Source organism: Sarcophilus harrisii, chromosome 1 (genome assembly GCF_902635505.1).
Source record: "Sarcophilus harrisii chromosome 1, mSarHar1.11, whole genome shotgun sequence".
Taxonomy (NCBI): domain Eukaryota; kingdom Metazoa; phylum Chordata; class Mammalia; order Dasyuromorphia; family Dasyuridae; genus Sarcophilus; species Sarcophilus harrisii.
The window spans coordinates 344,337,693-344,353,446 of NC_045426.1; the positions used below are offsets into that span (position 1 = coordinate 344,337,693).

The 15,754-nt window shown below is 35.7% G+C and overlaps 1 protein-coding gene across 9 annotated transcripts in view; it reads right to left on the reverse strand.

The window, feature by feature from the left end:
* UNKL (unk like zinc finger) overlaps positions 1-15,754 on the reverse strand; it is a 135,547-nt gene that overhangs the window by 64,878 nt on the left and 54,915 nt on the right. For all 9 annotated transcript variants that reach the window (XR_004230826.1, XM_031945762.1, XM_031945765.1 and 6 more), the window contains one exon: positions 15,333-15,468. Coding sequence is in view for 8 of the 9 variants with exons in the window: in XM_031945762.1 (XP_031801622.1) it covers positions 15,333-15,468 (136 nt within the window). In the remaining variant the exon portion in view is untranslated. The remainder of the gene's footprint in view (positions 1-15,332; positions 15,469-15,754) is intronic.

Genomic DNA, 15,754 nt, shown 5'->3' on the forward strand with positions numbered 1-15,754 from the left:
AGGAAGTTCATCAAAACAGAATGATAAAGTTGATAGCTAAAATGTTTTGAGATAAATTGAATTGAAGTAAATATGTAAAGACATTCCCAAAAGATAAGTAATTAAAAAGATAAGAACACAGAGCTCTCAAAAGATGAACTGCCAAATAAGTGCCCATATGAAAACATGCTCCAAATAATTGAAAGAGAAATGCAAATTTAAGCAATTTTAGAATTTTATCTTATGCTAAGTAAACTGTAAAATATGACAAAATATATCAAGGCTCAGAAAGATCACTATCTAATGATCTGCATTTCAAATTAAGATTTATAGAAGAGAAGAACTAAAATTCTCCATACTCCCTTTGACTAAGAGATATTACTGAGGATAGCCACAAGGAAAATAAAGACAGAAACAAAGATCCAATATAATCAGTCAATAAACATTTATTAAATACCTACTATGTGTCAGACTCTGTGCTAAGCTCTAGGGGTACAAAAAAGAGACAATAGACAGTTCCTGACTTCAAGGATCTTACAGTCAAATGAGAGAGATATCATGCAAACAAATATATAAAAAAGATAAATATACAAGATGACCACTAAATAAGCAAGAGGGAAAGCATTTTCTAAGGAATTAAAAGGGGTAAAGCAAAATGAATGGGAAAGGTAAAGAAAAGAGTAAAATATGGAATTTTGATTGGGATTTAAAGAAAGCTAAGGAGTTGAGAAAGGAGAGTATTCTAAGAATGGCAGAGAGCCAAAGAAAAGCCAGAGAGCCTGGAACCAAGAAATGGTGTGTGTTTGTGATTCAGTACAGAAGTAAGGTCAATATCATTAGTTTGAAGAGTATGTAGAGGGAATACAGTATAAGAAGAGAAAAAAAGCAGCAGATAACTAGGTTATAAACAGCTTTGACTATCAGAGAATTTTCTATTTGATCCTGGACATAAAGGGAGCCATTGAAGTTCACTGAATAGGAGAAATTCAGAGAAATATGTAAATATCTGTATGACACAGGAAAAAATAAACAAAATCAAAAGAATAATATGCACAATGACTAACATAGTTCACCACTCAAAATAAAGAGCAGAGGACCATGTGAACAGAGTATTTATTATAAACATTGTCAGAAATGATTCCTGTATGGAATGTTCTTTGCTTAATTATTTTTCTTTGCCACAATATAAGGTTCAATATTAAAGCAAGATGTTGAAATGACTATAATCATGAAGTAAAGAAAAAAATCAGAAATAACTTGTTTGTTTTTGTTTTTTTAAAAGAGGATAAGGTGGGGACAGCTAGGTGGAGCAGTGGGTAGAGCAACAGCCCTTAAGTTAGGAGGTCCTGAGTTTAAATATGGTCTCAGACACGTAACACTTCCTAGATGTGTGACCACTTAAACCAACTGCCTCAAAAAAAAAAAAAAAAAAAAAAAAAAAAAAAAGTTAAGGTAAATAAATGTGTATTTTTCCATGCATTAGATTAAGAAAGAAAAAAATATATATTTATTTTTTTAGATGACAAGGATTTTTCCGCCCTGTGTATTTTCATTATATATCTATGCAGTGTTTTTTTTTTTTTTTAAATAATTATGATTTTTTATTGACAGAACCCATGCCTGGGTAATTTTTTACATTATCCCTTGCACTCACTTCTGAGTTTTTCAATTTTTCCCCTCCCTCCCTTCACCCCCTCCCCCAGATGGCAAGCAATCCTATACATGTTAAATATGTCACAGTATATCCTAGATACAATATACGTGTGCAGAACCGAACAGTTCTCTTGTTGCACAGGAAGAATTGGATTTAGAAGGTATAAATAACCCAGTCAGAAAAATAATAATGCAAACAGTTTACATTCACTTCCCAGTGTTCTTTCTTTAGGTATAGTTGCTTCTGTCCATCATTGATCAACTGAAACTGAGTTAGATCTTCTCTTTGTCAAAGAAATCCACTTCCATCAGAATACTCCTCATACATTATCACTGTTGAAGTATATAATGATCTCTTGGTTCGGCTATTTCACCTAGCATCAGTTCATGTTAAGTCTCTCCAAGCCTCTCTGTATTCATCCTGCTGGTCATTTCTTACAGAACAATAATATTCCATAACATTCATATACCATAATTTACCCAACCATTCTCCAATTGATGGGCATCCATTCATTTTCCAGTTTCTAGCCACTACAAACAGGGCTGCCACAAACATTTTGGCACATACAGGTCCCTTTCCCTTCTTTAGTATCTTTTTGGAGTATAAGCCCAGTAGAAATACGGCTGGATTGAAGGGTAGGCACAGTTTGATAACTTTTTGGGCACAATTCCAAATTGCTCTCCAGAATGGTTGGATTTGTTCACAACTCCATCAACAATGTATCAGTGTCCCAGTTTTCCCGCAGCCCCTCCAACATTCATCATTATTTTTTCCTGGTATCTTAGCCAATCTGACAGGTGTGTAGTGGTATCTCAGAGTTGTCTTAATTTGCATTTCTCTCATCAATAGTGATTTGGAACACTCTTTCATATGAGTTGAAATAATTTCAATTTCGTCATCTGAAAATTGTCTCTTCATATCCTTTGACCATTTATCAATTGGAGAATGGCTTGATTTCTTATAAATTAGAGTCAATTCTCTATATATTTTGGAAATGAGGCCTTTATCAGAACCTTCAACTGTGAAAATGTTTTCCCAGTTTATTGCTTCCCTTCCAATCTTGTTTGCATTAGTTTTGTTTGTACAAAGGTTTTTTAATTTGATGTAATCAAAATTTTCTATTTTGTGATCAATAATGGTGTCTAGTTCATCTTTGGTCATAAATTTCTTCCTCCTTCACAAATCTGAGAGATAAACTATCCTATGTTCCTCTAATTTATTTGTAATCTCACTCTTTATGCCTAAATCATGGACCCATTTTGATCTTATCTTGGTAGACAGTGTTAAGTATGGGTCCGTGCCTAATTTCTGCTATACTAATTTCCAGTTATCCCAGCAGTTTTGTCAAATAATGAATCTTATCCCAAAAGTTAGGATCTTTGGGTTTGTCAAACACTAGATTGCTATAGTTGACTATTTTGTCTTATGAACCTAACTTAATGAAATAAGTTGATCAGTGGGATCAACTAATCTATTTCTTAGCCAATACCAAATGGTTTTGGTGACTGCTGCTTTATGATATAGTTTTAGATCAGGTACAGCTAGGCTATCTTCATTTGATTTGAAAAAATTTTTTAGAAAAATAATCTTGACCAACATTTTACAGCACATACCACAATTCAAAATGGATATATAGTATGAATATTAAAGATCATACTGTAAAAAAAAATTGAAGAGAAGCAGATCATACACTTTTTTATAGCTATGGATTGGAGATGCTAACAAGTACTTCTACTTCTTTTTCTCTCATTCTTGTCTAAATTCTCTACATTCAGCTTCTGATCTTATGATTCATTTGAAACTATATTCTCCTCAAATTATTAATGATCTTTTAATTTCCAAATCCTGTGAGCTTTCCTTTCAATAGTATTTTTCCAATAACATGATAAAGATAGTTTTCAATATTCATTTTTATTTTATATTATTGCTGAAGCAATTGGGTATAAGTGACTTGCCTAGGGTCACACACAGCTAGGAACTGTTAAGTGTCTAAGGCCAGATTTGAACTCATGTACTCTGGACTTCAGGGTTGGTACTTTATCCACTGAACCAACTAGCTGGCCCAATATTCATTTTTATAAGATTTTGAGTTCCAAATTTTTTTTCTCCTTTACTCTCTAATCACCCTCCTCTCCAAGAAGCAAAGAATCTGGTATAGGTCACACATGTGTAATTATTTTAAACATATTTCCATATTAATCATGTTGTGAAAGAAAAATCAGAACAAAAGTGAAAAACCAAAAGTAAAAAAAGGGGGAAAAAAGGTAAAAATAGTATGCTTTTGTAATATTCTCTGTCGAGGTTTCCTTGAGGTCTCTGAAGGCAGTCTTCGTTTCAGTTCAATAATCACCACACATGCAGCCAAGTGTTAAAGTCCAAATCCTTTATTATCTCTCAAAGTCTTATCTCCTTCACTTGGGGCTTGGCTAGTTTTCTGGGGACTTTCTGGAGTCTTGGTTTCAGTGGAGAAGTAAAGGAGGAGAGCCTGCCACCAAGGTGGTGTGAGATGGGATGAATCTGTCTGAGTCCAAGGGTTTGTGCTCCAGCCTTCTGTCCCCACTTGTCTCTGAATCTCCCTGGCTGAGGCTTCTAGCTTATAAGCCCCACACTGAGTACAAACCAATCATTATATCACTAGGAAACCATTATTTGTTGTAGGATTCAATCAATGCTAAACTAGATTTAACCATTGTCTCCTCAATTCCACTTACTACCTTGTTACAAATTCTGGCCCATAAAATCTCCTTGCAGGATTAAGTAAATAATACTGAACCATGCTAAAATTAGATAACCATTGTCTCTATCAATTCCACTGACTTAGTACCTTGTAAGGATCCTTTGTTTCAGGTTCAGAGTTCTGGCCCATAACATCTCCTGCTTTCTTTTGTTTTTTGGAACATAGGGGGTGGTCATGCTCTTCCTGACTTCTCAAGGAGATGAGAACCCCAAAAAAGGTGATCATGCTTTCCCTGACTGCTCAAAAAAGGGGTGAAAATACCATAAAAGGAGGTGATCACACCCTTTCTGATATCTCAGGAAGGGAAATGAAAACACCAAAAGAAATGGGAAATCAAATCAGATTAGTGGTTTTCTGAAGGGTCCACTCTTAAAACACGTATGCATAAATCCATCAATATAGGAGATAATTCACATAATTACATAAATTACATAAGCACACAGTAACACACAGCCTAGTAGTGATGTAACAAATAACATCAGTCAGCATGAGGAATTACACATGTCCATAAGTCCTAAAAATAGTCCAAAAATGATTCCTGCAAGTTTTGGAGTCCTATATCAGTCTTATGAACAATTTTTCATCTCAGGGAATCCAATGATTCCTGCTGGCTTTAAAGTACTTAACAGTCTCATTCTCAGCCATGCTCTTTCAGTATCTGATGTTTTTTAGGTCTTCTCCTTTGTTTCGAGGATTTTCTCTTTTTTCTGTCTCTCTCTCCAAGCGCTCGTTGCCACCCATCTGATTCCTTCTCCATATGTAGAGATATAAGCAAACCCTTTCTCCCAAGCAGTTAACCTATCTAGTCCCTTATATTTACCACTTTCTAAATCTCTCTTCATCATCTGACAATTACATTGGAACTGTTTGCACTGAACACTGCCCTGTTGGTTTAAAAAAGCCTATATTCTCTCCAATTGTAATCTCTTTCAGCCATCTGATTGTTTTTCTACTAATTGATCATGTAATCCCTTTCTCCCATCTGATTGCTTTTTTGCTGATTGATCACATAAGAGTCCTGAACTTCTAAAGACTCTCTGCGTATAAACTCAGCTGCCATCGTGCCCCACCTGTCTTTTGTATATCTTGGAGCTGGGCCCTGCCTCTCATTTCCCTGGGTCAATCTACATTCCGAGGCCCAGTGAAAGCCCTTGTGGTATTTTGGACATAGGGTTTTAGGTCTTCTCTCACCCTGTCTTTTCACTCTATCGCTATACTTACACTGAGCTCTGAGATGTCCTGTTTTTCTGCACTGAAAACATTAACAAGTCTCTCTAGAAGTCCCTTCCAAGAGGGACCCTGTCTTCCCATGTTCATCATAGTCTGGGTATAATAAGAATTTGTGCCCACTGTGGCACAGCATCTAATGATCTCCTCTAAAGGAGTCTTTGTGTTGTTTCCATATAATTCTTTTGCAAACCTCATTGGCATTTTCCTTAGCCAGTTATCTGATCATTGTTCTTGTAGCTGCATTTTCTCCAATGGTTCTTGTGACAGCTCATTGGGACCTTGCTCTATTTTTGTGAAGTCTTCCCCTCGATCTTTCCCTGGGAAGGAGCACCAAGCTTTGACTGCAGCAGTAGCCATATGCTGCTATGGGGTAATTAATTTGTGCTGAATTGTCTGCATACAGACCTTCACCTACTAGTTGGTCAAAAATGATTTGTATGTTAACTCCAGTTTACTTATTGTGTTGGGCTTGACTACTATAATTCATGATACTCCGAAAGTCACAAGATTTGTCCAGGTTCTAAATATGTCCTTGCTATGGATTTCTAGTCACTAGGGGTTAAAATTTCATAAGCCAAATTCTCTAGTAACATCTTAACATAAGATGATGTAGCCCTATAAAGAGTACAACCCTTTTTAAAATCCTTAATTTTTTCCAGATCAAAAGGAGTGTTTCTTCTCCATTGTTGACCTGAAGAGTCAAGTTCTTCAATCACAGGGTATGCATTTATTAAATCAGATATATCTTTTTTTTTTTTTTGCCTTAACTGGTACCTTTTGTAATCTTGTCATAGGCTGCTTCATAGGCGGTGCTGATTGTGTTACTGCCTCTCCCTCTCCTCCTTCTCCCTCCATCCATGAAGGGTTAATTGAGGGAAGTAGGTCAGGGGATGGGGAATGCCTTAATTTCTCCTGCTGTTAAGTACCACACTCAGAATTATACTTAATTCCATTCTTACTTGATTCTTCATCCTTTTCACCAGGTTTGTCTGGACCCTCCCTCTCCTCCTCTTTCTTATTTTTCTTTATTCTATAACTTACATAATTTCCTAAAACCAGTTGTATTAAATTATATGTATAAAGTGTTTCTTTGGGAATTGAGTCAGGTCCATTATCATTGTAATAGTGACATAGTTGCTCTCCTACTAATTTCCACTCAAATGGATTCAATTCTTTTTCCTTAGAGAACCAAGGAAATGTGTACTGTACAGTTTCTAAAAGTTCAATGATCTGCTCCCAGGTTACACTCAAACCTTGATTTTTTTTTTATCAGTCTGACCAAGCTTTCGACACATTTTCCTTGAAGAGGAAAAGAAGGCTGTTTTCTAAACATCAGTCCCATGTTAGCTGAAGCGCTAGTTTAGTCCTTAACAAAGTTTCCTTGTCTATTTTTTACTCACCCTAATTTCTGGGTCAAGGAGACCTTTCCACTGAAATCAGGATCATGTCTGTCCCTGTTCGGGCACCAAAATGTAATATTCTCTCTAAAATGTAATAATGTTCTCTGTTGAGATTTTCTTGGGGTCTCTGGAGGCAATCTTTGTTTCAGTTCAGTTATCACCACACGTGTAGCCAGGTGTTAAAGTCCAAATCCTTTCAAAGTCTTATCTCCTTCACTTGAGGCTTGGTTAGTTTTCTGGGGACCTTGTGGAGTCTTAGTTTCAGTGGAAAAGTAGAGGAGAGCCTGGCACCAAGGTGGCGTGAGATGGGATGAATCTGAGTCCAAGGATTTGTGCTCCAGCCTTCAGCCTTCTGTCCGCTTTTCTCTGAATCTCTGGCTGAGGCTTCTAGCTTATAAGCTCCACACTGAGTACAAACCAATCATTATATCACTAGGAAACCATTATTTGTTGTAGGATTAAATCAATGCTAAACTAGATTTAACCATTGTCTCAATTCCATTTACTACCTTGTTTCAAGTTCTGGCGCATAACATCTCCTTGTAGGATTAAGTCAAACACACTGAACCATGCTAAATTAGATAACTATTGTCTCTATCCATTCCACTGACTTAGTACCTTATAAGAATCCTTTGTTTCAAGTTCAGAGTTCTGGCCCATAACATGCTTTGGTCCACATTCAGTTTCCACAGTTCTTTCTCTGGGTGTGGATAACATTTTCTATCCCAATTCTACCAAACTGTCCTGGATCACTCTATTGCTGAGAAGAGCTAAGTCTATCATAGTTGATCCTGATGGTCTTTTCTAAATTCTTATTTCTACGTGTAGCCTTTTGACACTATTGATAACCCGCGTCTCCTTGAAAAACTCTCATCTGATCCTTCATGACATGGATTGGATCTCCCCTTCTCGGTCTTTTTTCCTAGATCTCTACACATTAATAAGGTACCCCCCAGGGCTCTGGTCTAGACCTTTTTCTCTTCTTCCTTTTTATTTCTTATATGATTATCATATCAGCTCCTATAAATTCAATAATCACCTTTATGTGCTGATTATTATCAGATCTAAGATTCTACCCCAAGATCTTGGTGTTTGAAGCCCTTCTTTTTGTCATTGACCTCCTGGGCATGATGATTTGAGGTATCTATAGAATATCAAATTCAAGATGTTAAATCTCCAGTTCTGTATCTCCAACTGCCTATTTAACATCTTGAACTGGATGTCCTGTAGAAACCTCAAATCAACATCCCCCAAACTGAACTCAAATTATCCTTCTTCCAAATCTTCCTTTATTCCTAATTTCTATACTAATATCAAATTGTTAATGACTCTATCTTGGGTTTTCTTGGAATAGTTTGACATTTCCTTCTCCAATTCATTTACAGATGAAGAAACTGAGACAAATAGAGTTAAATGACTTGCTCAGGGTCACAGAGCTAATAGTGTCTGAGACCAGATTTGAACTTGGGAAGAAGAGTTTTCCTGCCCTGATACCAGGCACAGTGCTCTGTGCATTATGGCGCCCCCAAGCTGCCCTCATTACTATCAAGGACTGTGGGGTATATGGAGGGGACTAAAGTGAAAGGAAACTGGCACCAGTAGCCCAGACTGAAGACGCATGTGTCACCTTCGCCTCCTCACTTTCTCTCATCCTATACATCTATATCCAGTGTTCAGTCAAGGCTTGTCGATTCTCTTTCCATCACATCTCTCATACATACCCCCTTTTCTCCTTTGACACTGCCACCATCCTAGTGTAGACTCCCAACACTTATGAACTACTGAGAGGACCTGAGGCTGTCTTCCATTTTAAATATCTCTGCACTCTAGCCTATTTTTCACTCATTTGTCAAAGTTAGGTTCCTATAAAAGTGCAGGTATGACCATATCAAGCCACCCTTCATTTTATCCCTATTAAATAAATCTGAGAAGTTCCCTGTTACCTCCAGGATTAATCAAAACATTCTCAGTTTGGTATTTAACAACCTGGTAAACCTGGTGACCTTACCTATCTGTCCCCTCCTTATTTTTCCAGGCTTCTTGCACTATAAAGCTCTTCACATACCCTGCAATCCAGCAGTGGTGATCTTCTTTGCTGTTACTTAAATGAACAAAGTGTTCTCAAATGCAAAAACTTCAAATTATTAACAACCATCAGAAAAAACTGCTCCAAATCCCACAAAGAGCATGTAAATCTAAACAACACTGACATTTCACATCACAACCAGAAAAGACAAAAAAGACAAAAGGTAGTCAGTGATGAAAGGGCTGTGGAAGACTGGCATACTGATTACTGTTAGAGGAATTGTAAAACCAGCCCAATAATTTTGGAAAGCAATTCTGAGTTATGCAAATAAAGCTGAAGGTACCTAGGTAATGCAATATATAGAGCACCAAGACCTACAGTCAGAAGACTTTCATCTCTCTGAGTTCAAATCTGGCTTCAGACACTTACTAGCTATGTGACCCTGGGCAAGACACTTAATCCTGTTGCCTCAGTTTCCTCTTCTATAAAAAGAGCTGGGAGAAGAGTTGGAAACAACTGAAACAAAAAAATAATAATAAAAGTGGCATGAATGTAATCTATATCACCCAATTAAGAGATTCCACTGCTAGGCACTATTTAATTGCTTTTTAATATCTTGAACTAGATATCCTATAGCTCAAATCAACATGCCCAGGAGGTCAATGACAAAAAGAAAGGCTTCTCACACCAAAATATTTATAGTTGCACTTTTTTGTGGTAGCAAAAAATATGGAATAAAGAAGATGCCCATCAATTAGGAAAAGGCTAAACAAATTTTGGGGTAAGGAATATAATGAAATATTACTGAACTGAAGAAATGCTAAATATTAGGATTTCAGAAAAGTATGGAAAAAATAACACTAACAGATGAAATAAGAGAGTAAAACAATATACATAATATCATGACACTGTATATAGAAAAATAACAACTACAAAAACTTTTCCAAAAAAATTAGCATTGTAAAACTATAAAGAACAAGCCGGATCCCAAAGAAAATCTTTGAAGAGAAGGGGGAAAGAGTACAACAATGAATATCGTATCAGGTTTTTTCCAACACATTAATCAGTTTTGTTTATTTTTCTGCTTTACTTCATCTTTTTCTTTTCTTTTTTTTTTTTTTTTTAAACTATTCATCTCAAAAGGGAAGATTACTGGTGAGGAAAGAAAGAAAGCAATATGGGGGAAATTTAAGCAAAAAAAACAATGAAAACCTACTATTTTAACAAGAAAGGAAATTTGAATTCATTCATACGTAGCTTTAAATATAGCAATAATTACATGATTATTACATCTATTTAAAAATTGCCATTTAGTTTCTCTAACCATGAGTAAATAACAGCAGTGCTCCTCTAGGGATTGTTCAATGCGCGTTAAAAATAGCTGGCACTAAGAGAACCAGCTACACCCAGTGAGAGAACTATGGGTAATGAGTGTGGACCACAACATAGCATTTCCACTACTTCTGTTATTGTTTGCTTGCATTTTTGTTTTCCTTCTCAGATTATTTTTACCTTCTTTCTAAATCCAATTTTTCTTGTGCAGCAAGATAACAATATAAATATGTACACATATATTGCATTTAACATATACTTTAACATATTTAATACGTATTAGTCTACCTGCTATCTAGGGGAAGGAGTAGGGGGAAAGAGGGGAAAAGTTAGAACAGAAGGTTTTGCAAAGGTCAATGTTGAAAAAATTATCAATGCATATGCCTTATAAATAAAAAGATATAATAATTTAAAAAATAAACAATAAAAAAAATAGCTGGCACTGCATATTATCACTAACATATGAATATATATCTCTTTATCTCTCCTATTACTGAAAATTAAGTGTTGAGCTTACTCCTGCAATAATTCTCTTGGAGCTAATATAAAAAAAAGTACACTTTTTTGCCCTCATTTGTAATGTATGGACTTTTTCATAATGGAAAACTAATTATTTTATAAATCTGTAATACACATGATATTGAAAAGGGTTCATGGGGGAATAGGAAAGGAATTTTTGCCTGGCAGAAAGAAAATATAATCTTTTCTTTTTGAAGGGCTGGATCTTTTCTAAATATAAATTTCTAGTAAGTGTTACTAAGTTGCTAAGGTATCAAGTTATAGTCAGCTAAATATACCACTTGAATTTCTCTGAATAAAATCAACATGCCAACATATGCCCTATTAAAAGGGACTACTTTAGAGAGAGTTAGGAAGTAGCTTAAAGATGTGAGCAAACAGTCCAGAAAATAATTATCATATATAAAGTGAAAAGACTTTTAATTATTGCTTCCCCCTTTCAATATAACTTTAGACAAGTCCCTTAATAAATCAAACAGGTAATAAATACCATACTTTTAAAAAGACAATACCAGTTGCTGGGAACACAAAGATGGAAAAATGGTAACTCTTTCAAGGAACTCCCAATCCACTAATTGGGAATATAACATGTAAACAAATAATTATAATATGATATATGCCAGACAGAAAGTGAGAAGGCAGCAAGGGAGAGATTCAGATCACAGGAATCTATTAAACTCAAGACCAAGACAATTAGTGTTATAAGTGGGACTTTGTGTCTATCTACTGTGGCACAATTGAAATCTTGCAAAGATAGGCACAGAAATGCATTAGAGGAAGGAACAACAATCTGGCCTGAAACTAGAAAACATGTTATGTTTAGAATTATGAGTGCCCTTCAAGTCCTACTTTTATTCAATAATGGATATAACTGACAATGCCTGGGCAGGACAGCACTAGCCATTACAATTCATTGAAATTGTCCCCAATCGCTTCATCATGCAACTGTAGTACTTTCTTCACCCAAGTCTCACACTTACTCTTGTAATGAAATGGGAGCTCTCGCTCCAGCTTAATATGTAAGCAGTTTCAGCAAAAGCTGATCAGAAAAAAAATTTATCAGACTCAGGCTTTGAGTCTGGAAAAAACAAGATTATGTACTGGGGGTAAAGGGAGAAAATAATGAAGATGATGATAATAACAACAGCATTTATATAACATTTTAAGCTTAGCAAAGTGCCTCATATATGTTATTTCATTTGATTCTCACAACAACCCTGTAAAGATCCAAGCTATTATCATCCCCATTTTTATAAAATTTTATTTTATTTTTATAAATTTTTATAAAATTTTATTTTTTATAAAATTTTTATAATTTTTTTTATTTTATAAAATTAAGTAATACACAGAGAAGTTAGGTTATTTTCCTAGGATCACATAGGTAGTAAGCATTTGCAGCAAGATTTGAATTCAGGTGATAAAATGGACAACCATCAAGTTTGAAAATTTAACAAGGCAAAACAGAGTAATAGATAAGAGATATGAGTATCTCTTTTTCCCCATCATCCAACTCCTAGGAGAATGGAGAAAGAAGCAATGGAAACTGTAACCTAAGGTATGGACTTGATAGAACTGGTTCATAATATCCTCTTTTTTGTTTTTGTAAATATATCAACATATAATTTTAAGTTTAATTTTCTTGGCTGTTAATGAAAAAGAAAATTAATCACTGCTAAAAATGGAGTCAGAAAAAAAAAAGAGGTAAGGAAGCAAGAAACTTTTTAGATGACCTTGTTTATGACCAGAGTCAGATTTTAACATTTTTTTTTTCCATTTTGTCCAGCCTGGCCAATTAGGGAAACAGGAAAAAAAGAGAGAAAAAAAGATTCTTCATTCCCAAGATCTCTTGCACTGCAGGGAGAACCAAATTCATAAATCAGAATAACAAACCCTATACATTTAAGAAAGCCACCATGTGCTTTTTATTATTACGAATTTGGTGAGTTTGTTGCAAACTATAGTTAAAAAGAAATTGGACTTTGAGGGTATTTTTCTCTGTAGATCAAATTCTCAAATTATTTGGATTATCTTCATTCAGGATGCATACATATATCTTTCTACAGTGCTAGATGATGCAGATCTTTCCATCTCTTTCACCTGGACTGTTATAATAGCCTCCTAATTAGTTTCCTTGTATCCAGTTTCTCTCCTTTCCAATCCATTCTTTTTCCCCTGAAGAAATTTGGGCTAAGTGACTTGCCAAGGGTCACATAGTTAGGAAGTATTAAAAATCAGAGGTCAAATTTGAACTCAGGTTCTCCTGACTTAAGGACTGGTACTCTATCCACTTTGCCATCCAGCTGCACCTCCCCCCTCCCCCTTAATCCTTTACAAACAGTTAACACAATATTATTCATATTATTCATTCCTTACTGACTCTAGAAGAAAATGTAAAATTTTAGTTTTAGCAGTGAAAGTTCTTTACAATCAGGATTCGGCTAAATTTTACATAACTCCTCTTCACAAAGCCTACATCCCTATTAAGACTAACCAGTCTAGGGGCAGCTAGGTGGTGCAGTGGATAGAGCATCAGCTCCGAAGTCAGGAGGACCTGAGTTCAAATCTGGCCTCAGACTTTAACACTTCCTAGCTGTGTGTCAGCCGCTAGCTGGGCAAGTCACTTAACCCCAACTGCCTCAGCAAAAAACAAACAAAAAAGATTAATCAGTCTATTTGCTGTTCTGAGCCACAAGCTTTCATTGCCCTTGCTTCATCTTTGCACATCTGACATATACTCTGTCTTCAACTCTTCATCTAGATCTAAGCCCATTTCCAAAGCTCAACTCTAGTGCCATGTCCGTCAGGACTTCCCAATTTCCCCAAGAATGAGTCCTCTTATCTCTCCCCAATTCATCCCCACTGAAAGTATTTGTATTTGTATTGTTTTTCATGTGTTGACTATATTTTTTGTGCAAATACTATTCCCAATAGAATGCAAGCTCCTTGAGGAAAGGGTCTTTTAAATTTTTGTCTTTTAATTCCCAGTACCTATAAAGAGACTGCCAGAATTTACTTAATAAATAATTGTGAAATTTAACTGAATTTTTCATATAGGCAATAGGAAAACACTAGACATTTTGAACAAGTGAATAATATACTATGAATTAAGAAATTTTTTTCCCCCAAAAGTGTGAAGGATGGGCTAGAGATAGATGGAACTAGAGGTACAAAGACCAGTTTAAATTCTATTAGACCTTTGAAACCAGAAAGAACTGGAATTCAAACCCTGCTTTTGGCACATAATAGCTGTATGACTTTCAGTAATTCATTCAATCTTTCAGGATCCTAAACAATTCTCTAAGACCACAAGATGCAAAACAAATGTCCAGAGAGTTCTTCTTCATAAGAATTTCTCAAGAAAATCACAGGTCCATGGTTCTACGACTATGCCATGAAAAATTAAGGAACTATGAGTCAAGCTATAATACATAATGGTTAAAAAAAATATTAATACTATCAACATTTCTTGAAGTTCAACTATGAACAAAACAATGTACAAAGTATGAAAAGACAACTTTTGAAATTATTAAGGAGAGCAAAAAGATAATCCTAAATGGAATTACAGGAAGTTAAAGCATAAAAACATGGAAGATAAGCACAGCTAATTAAAAACAAACATGCTGCCATAGCTTTTTTTTTTTTTAAAGTAATACAAATTTGCCTATAGACTGAGGAAAGGAAAATGAATGGGAAGCAGGAGACCAATGCCCTGGAGTGAGGTGCGTAGCATATATGGAGACTGGGTATGGAGAAGGAAGCAGAGAAAGAACACAAATGAGTCAGGGCCAGACATAAGAGGGCCTGACCAGAATCAAGAAGAAAAACATGGTGGGTAAGGAAAGCAGAAATACAACACAAAGACAAATAGGAAAGAATGAATGACACACAGTGTATTTGGAGTCAGGAACAAATATGGACTAGAGACACACATATAGTTCCAGAGAGCAGATACATGGAAGACAGACACTTTGGGGCCAGATGCACAGGTGGGTTGGCAGAATAGGGCAAAGGTCTTCTTTCTGTGCATCAGAGGTCTCAAGCCAAGCCCCAGTCAAGAATTAGCAGGATCTCTCCTACTGTCAGCTCTTCTGCTTTCACTTGGAGGGTTTCTTTCTTTCTTTCTTTTTGAGGGAGAGTTGGAATACAGGGCTTGGGAGAAAGGCAGCATTGGGAGCCCACAGAATATTGAGCCAAGGGGCAGGAACAAAGAGGACAGTACTGTACAGTAAAATTAACAAAGATTTTTGGTTTTTCCCCATGGGAATGCAAATTTCTTTCAGAATTCTTTACATAAAGTGGAATGTGCATAATAAGAATTTACATATAGTAAGAACTATTTATAAAAATATCTCTTAAGTAAAATGTATATATTTGAAAGTGCTCCAAGTTCTTTAAAAAGGAGGGCTATCAATAAGTTCTAGCTCTTTTATTATACTATTTTATAAAATAGCTCACCTGTATTTAAATTTCCTGGGATTTCTTCTTCGATCTCTACTATTGTGGTAGTGTGGACAAGCATAACCCTGACGACAGAGGCGAGGTGGTTTTGGACACTGTTCGGTCTTGTAGCCACCCAAAACAAAATTGGTATCTGAAAAAAAAAAATGCTTCATTTGCAAACAGCAATAAATTAATATTCACCCAATCAAATTCAAGTACATTTATAGAGCTCCTGTCACTACTATCTGCCTGACCTTAAACAAATTACTTAACTCCTCTGGGTTCTAGTTTTCTCACCTTTGGATTAGATGGCCACTAAAGTCCCCTCTGGGTCTAAATCTACAATCTTTATGTGCCTAGTACTGTGGATACAAACAGAAAAAGATAACTATCAACAAGAAGCTTTCACTCCTGTCTCAGGATTGAAGAAATATTCC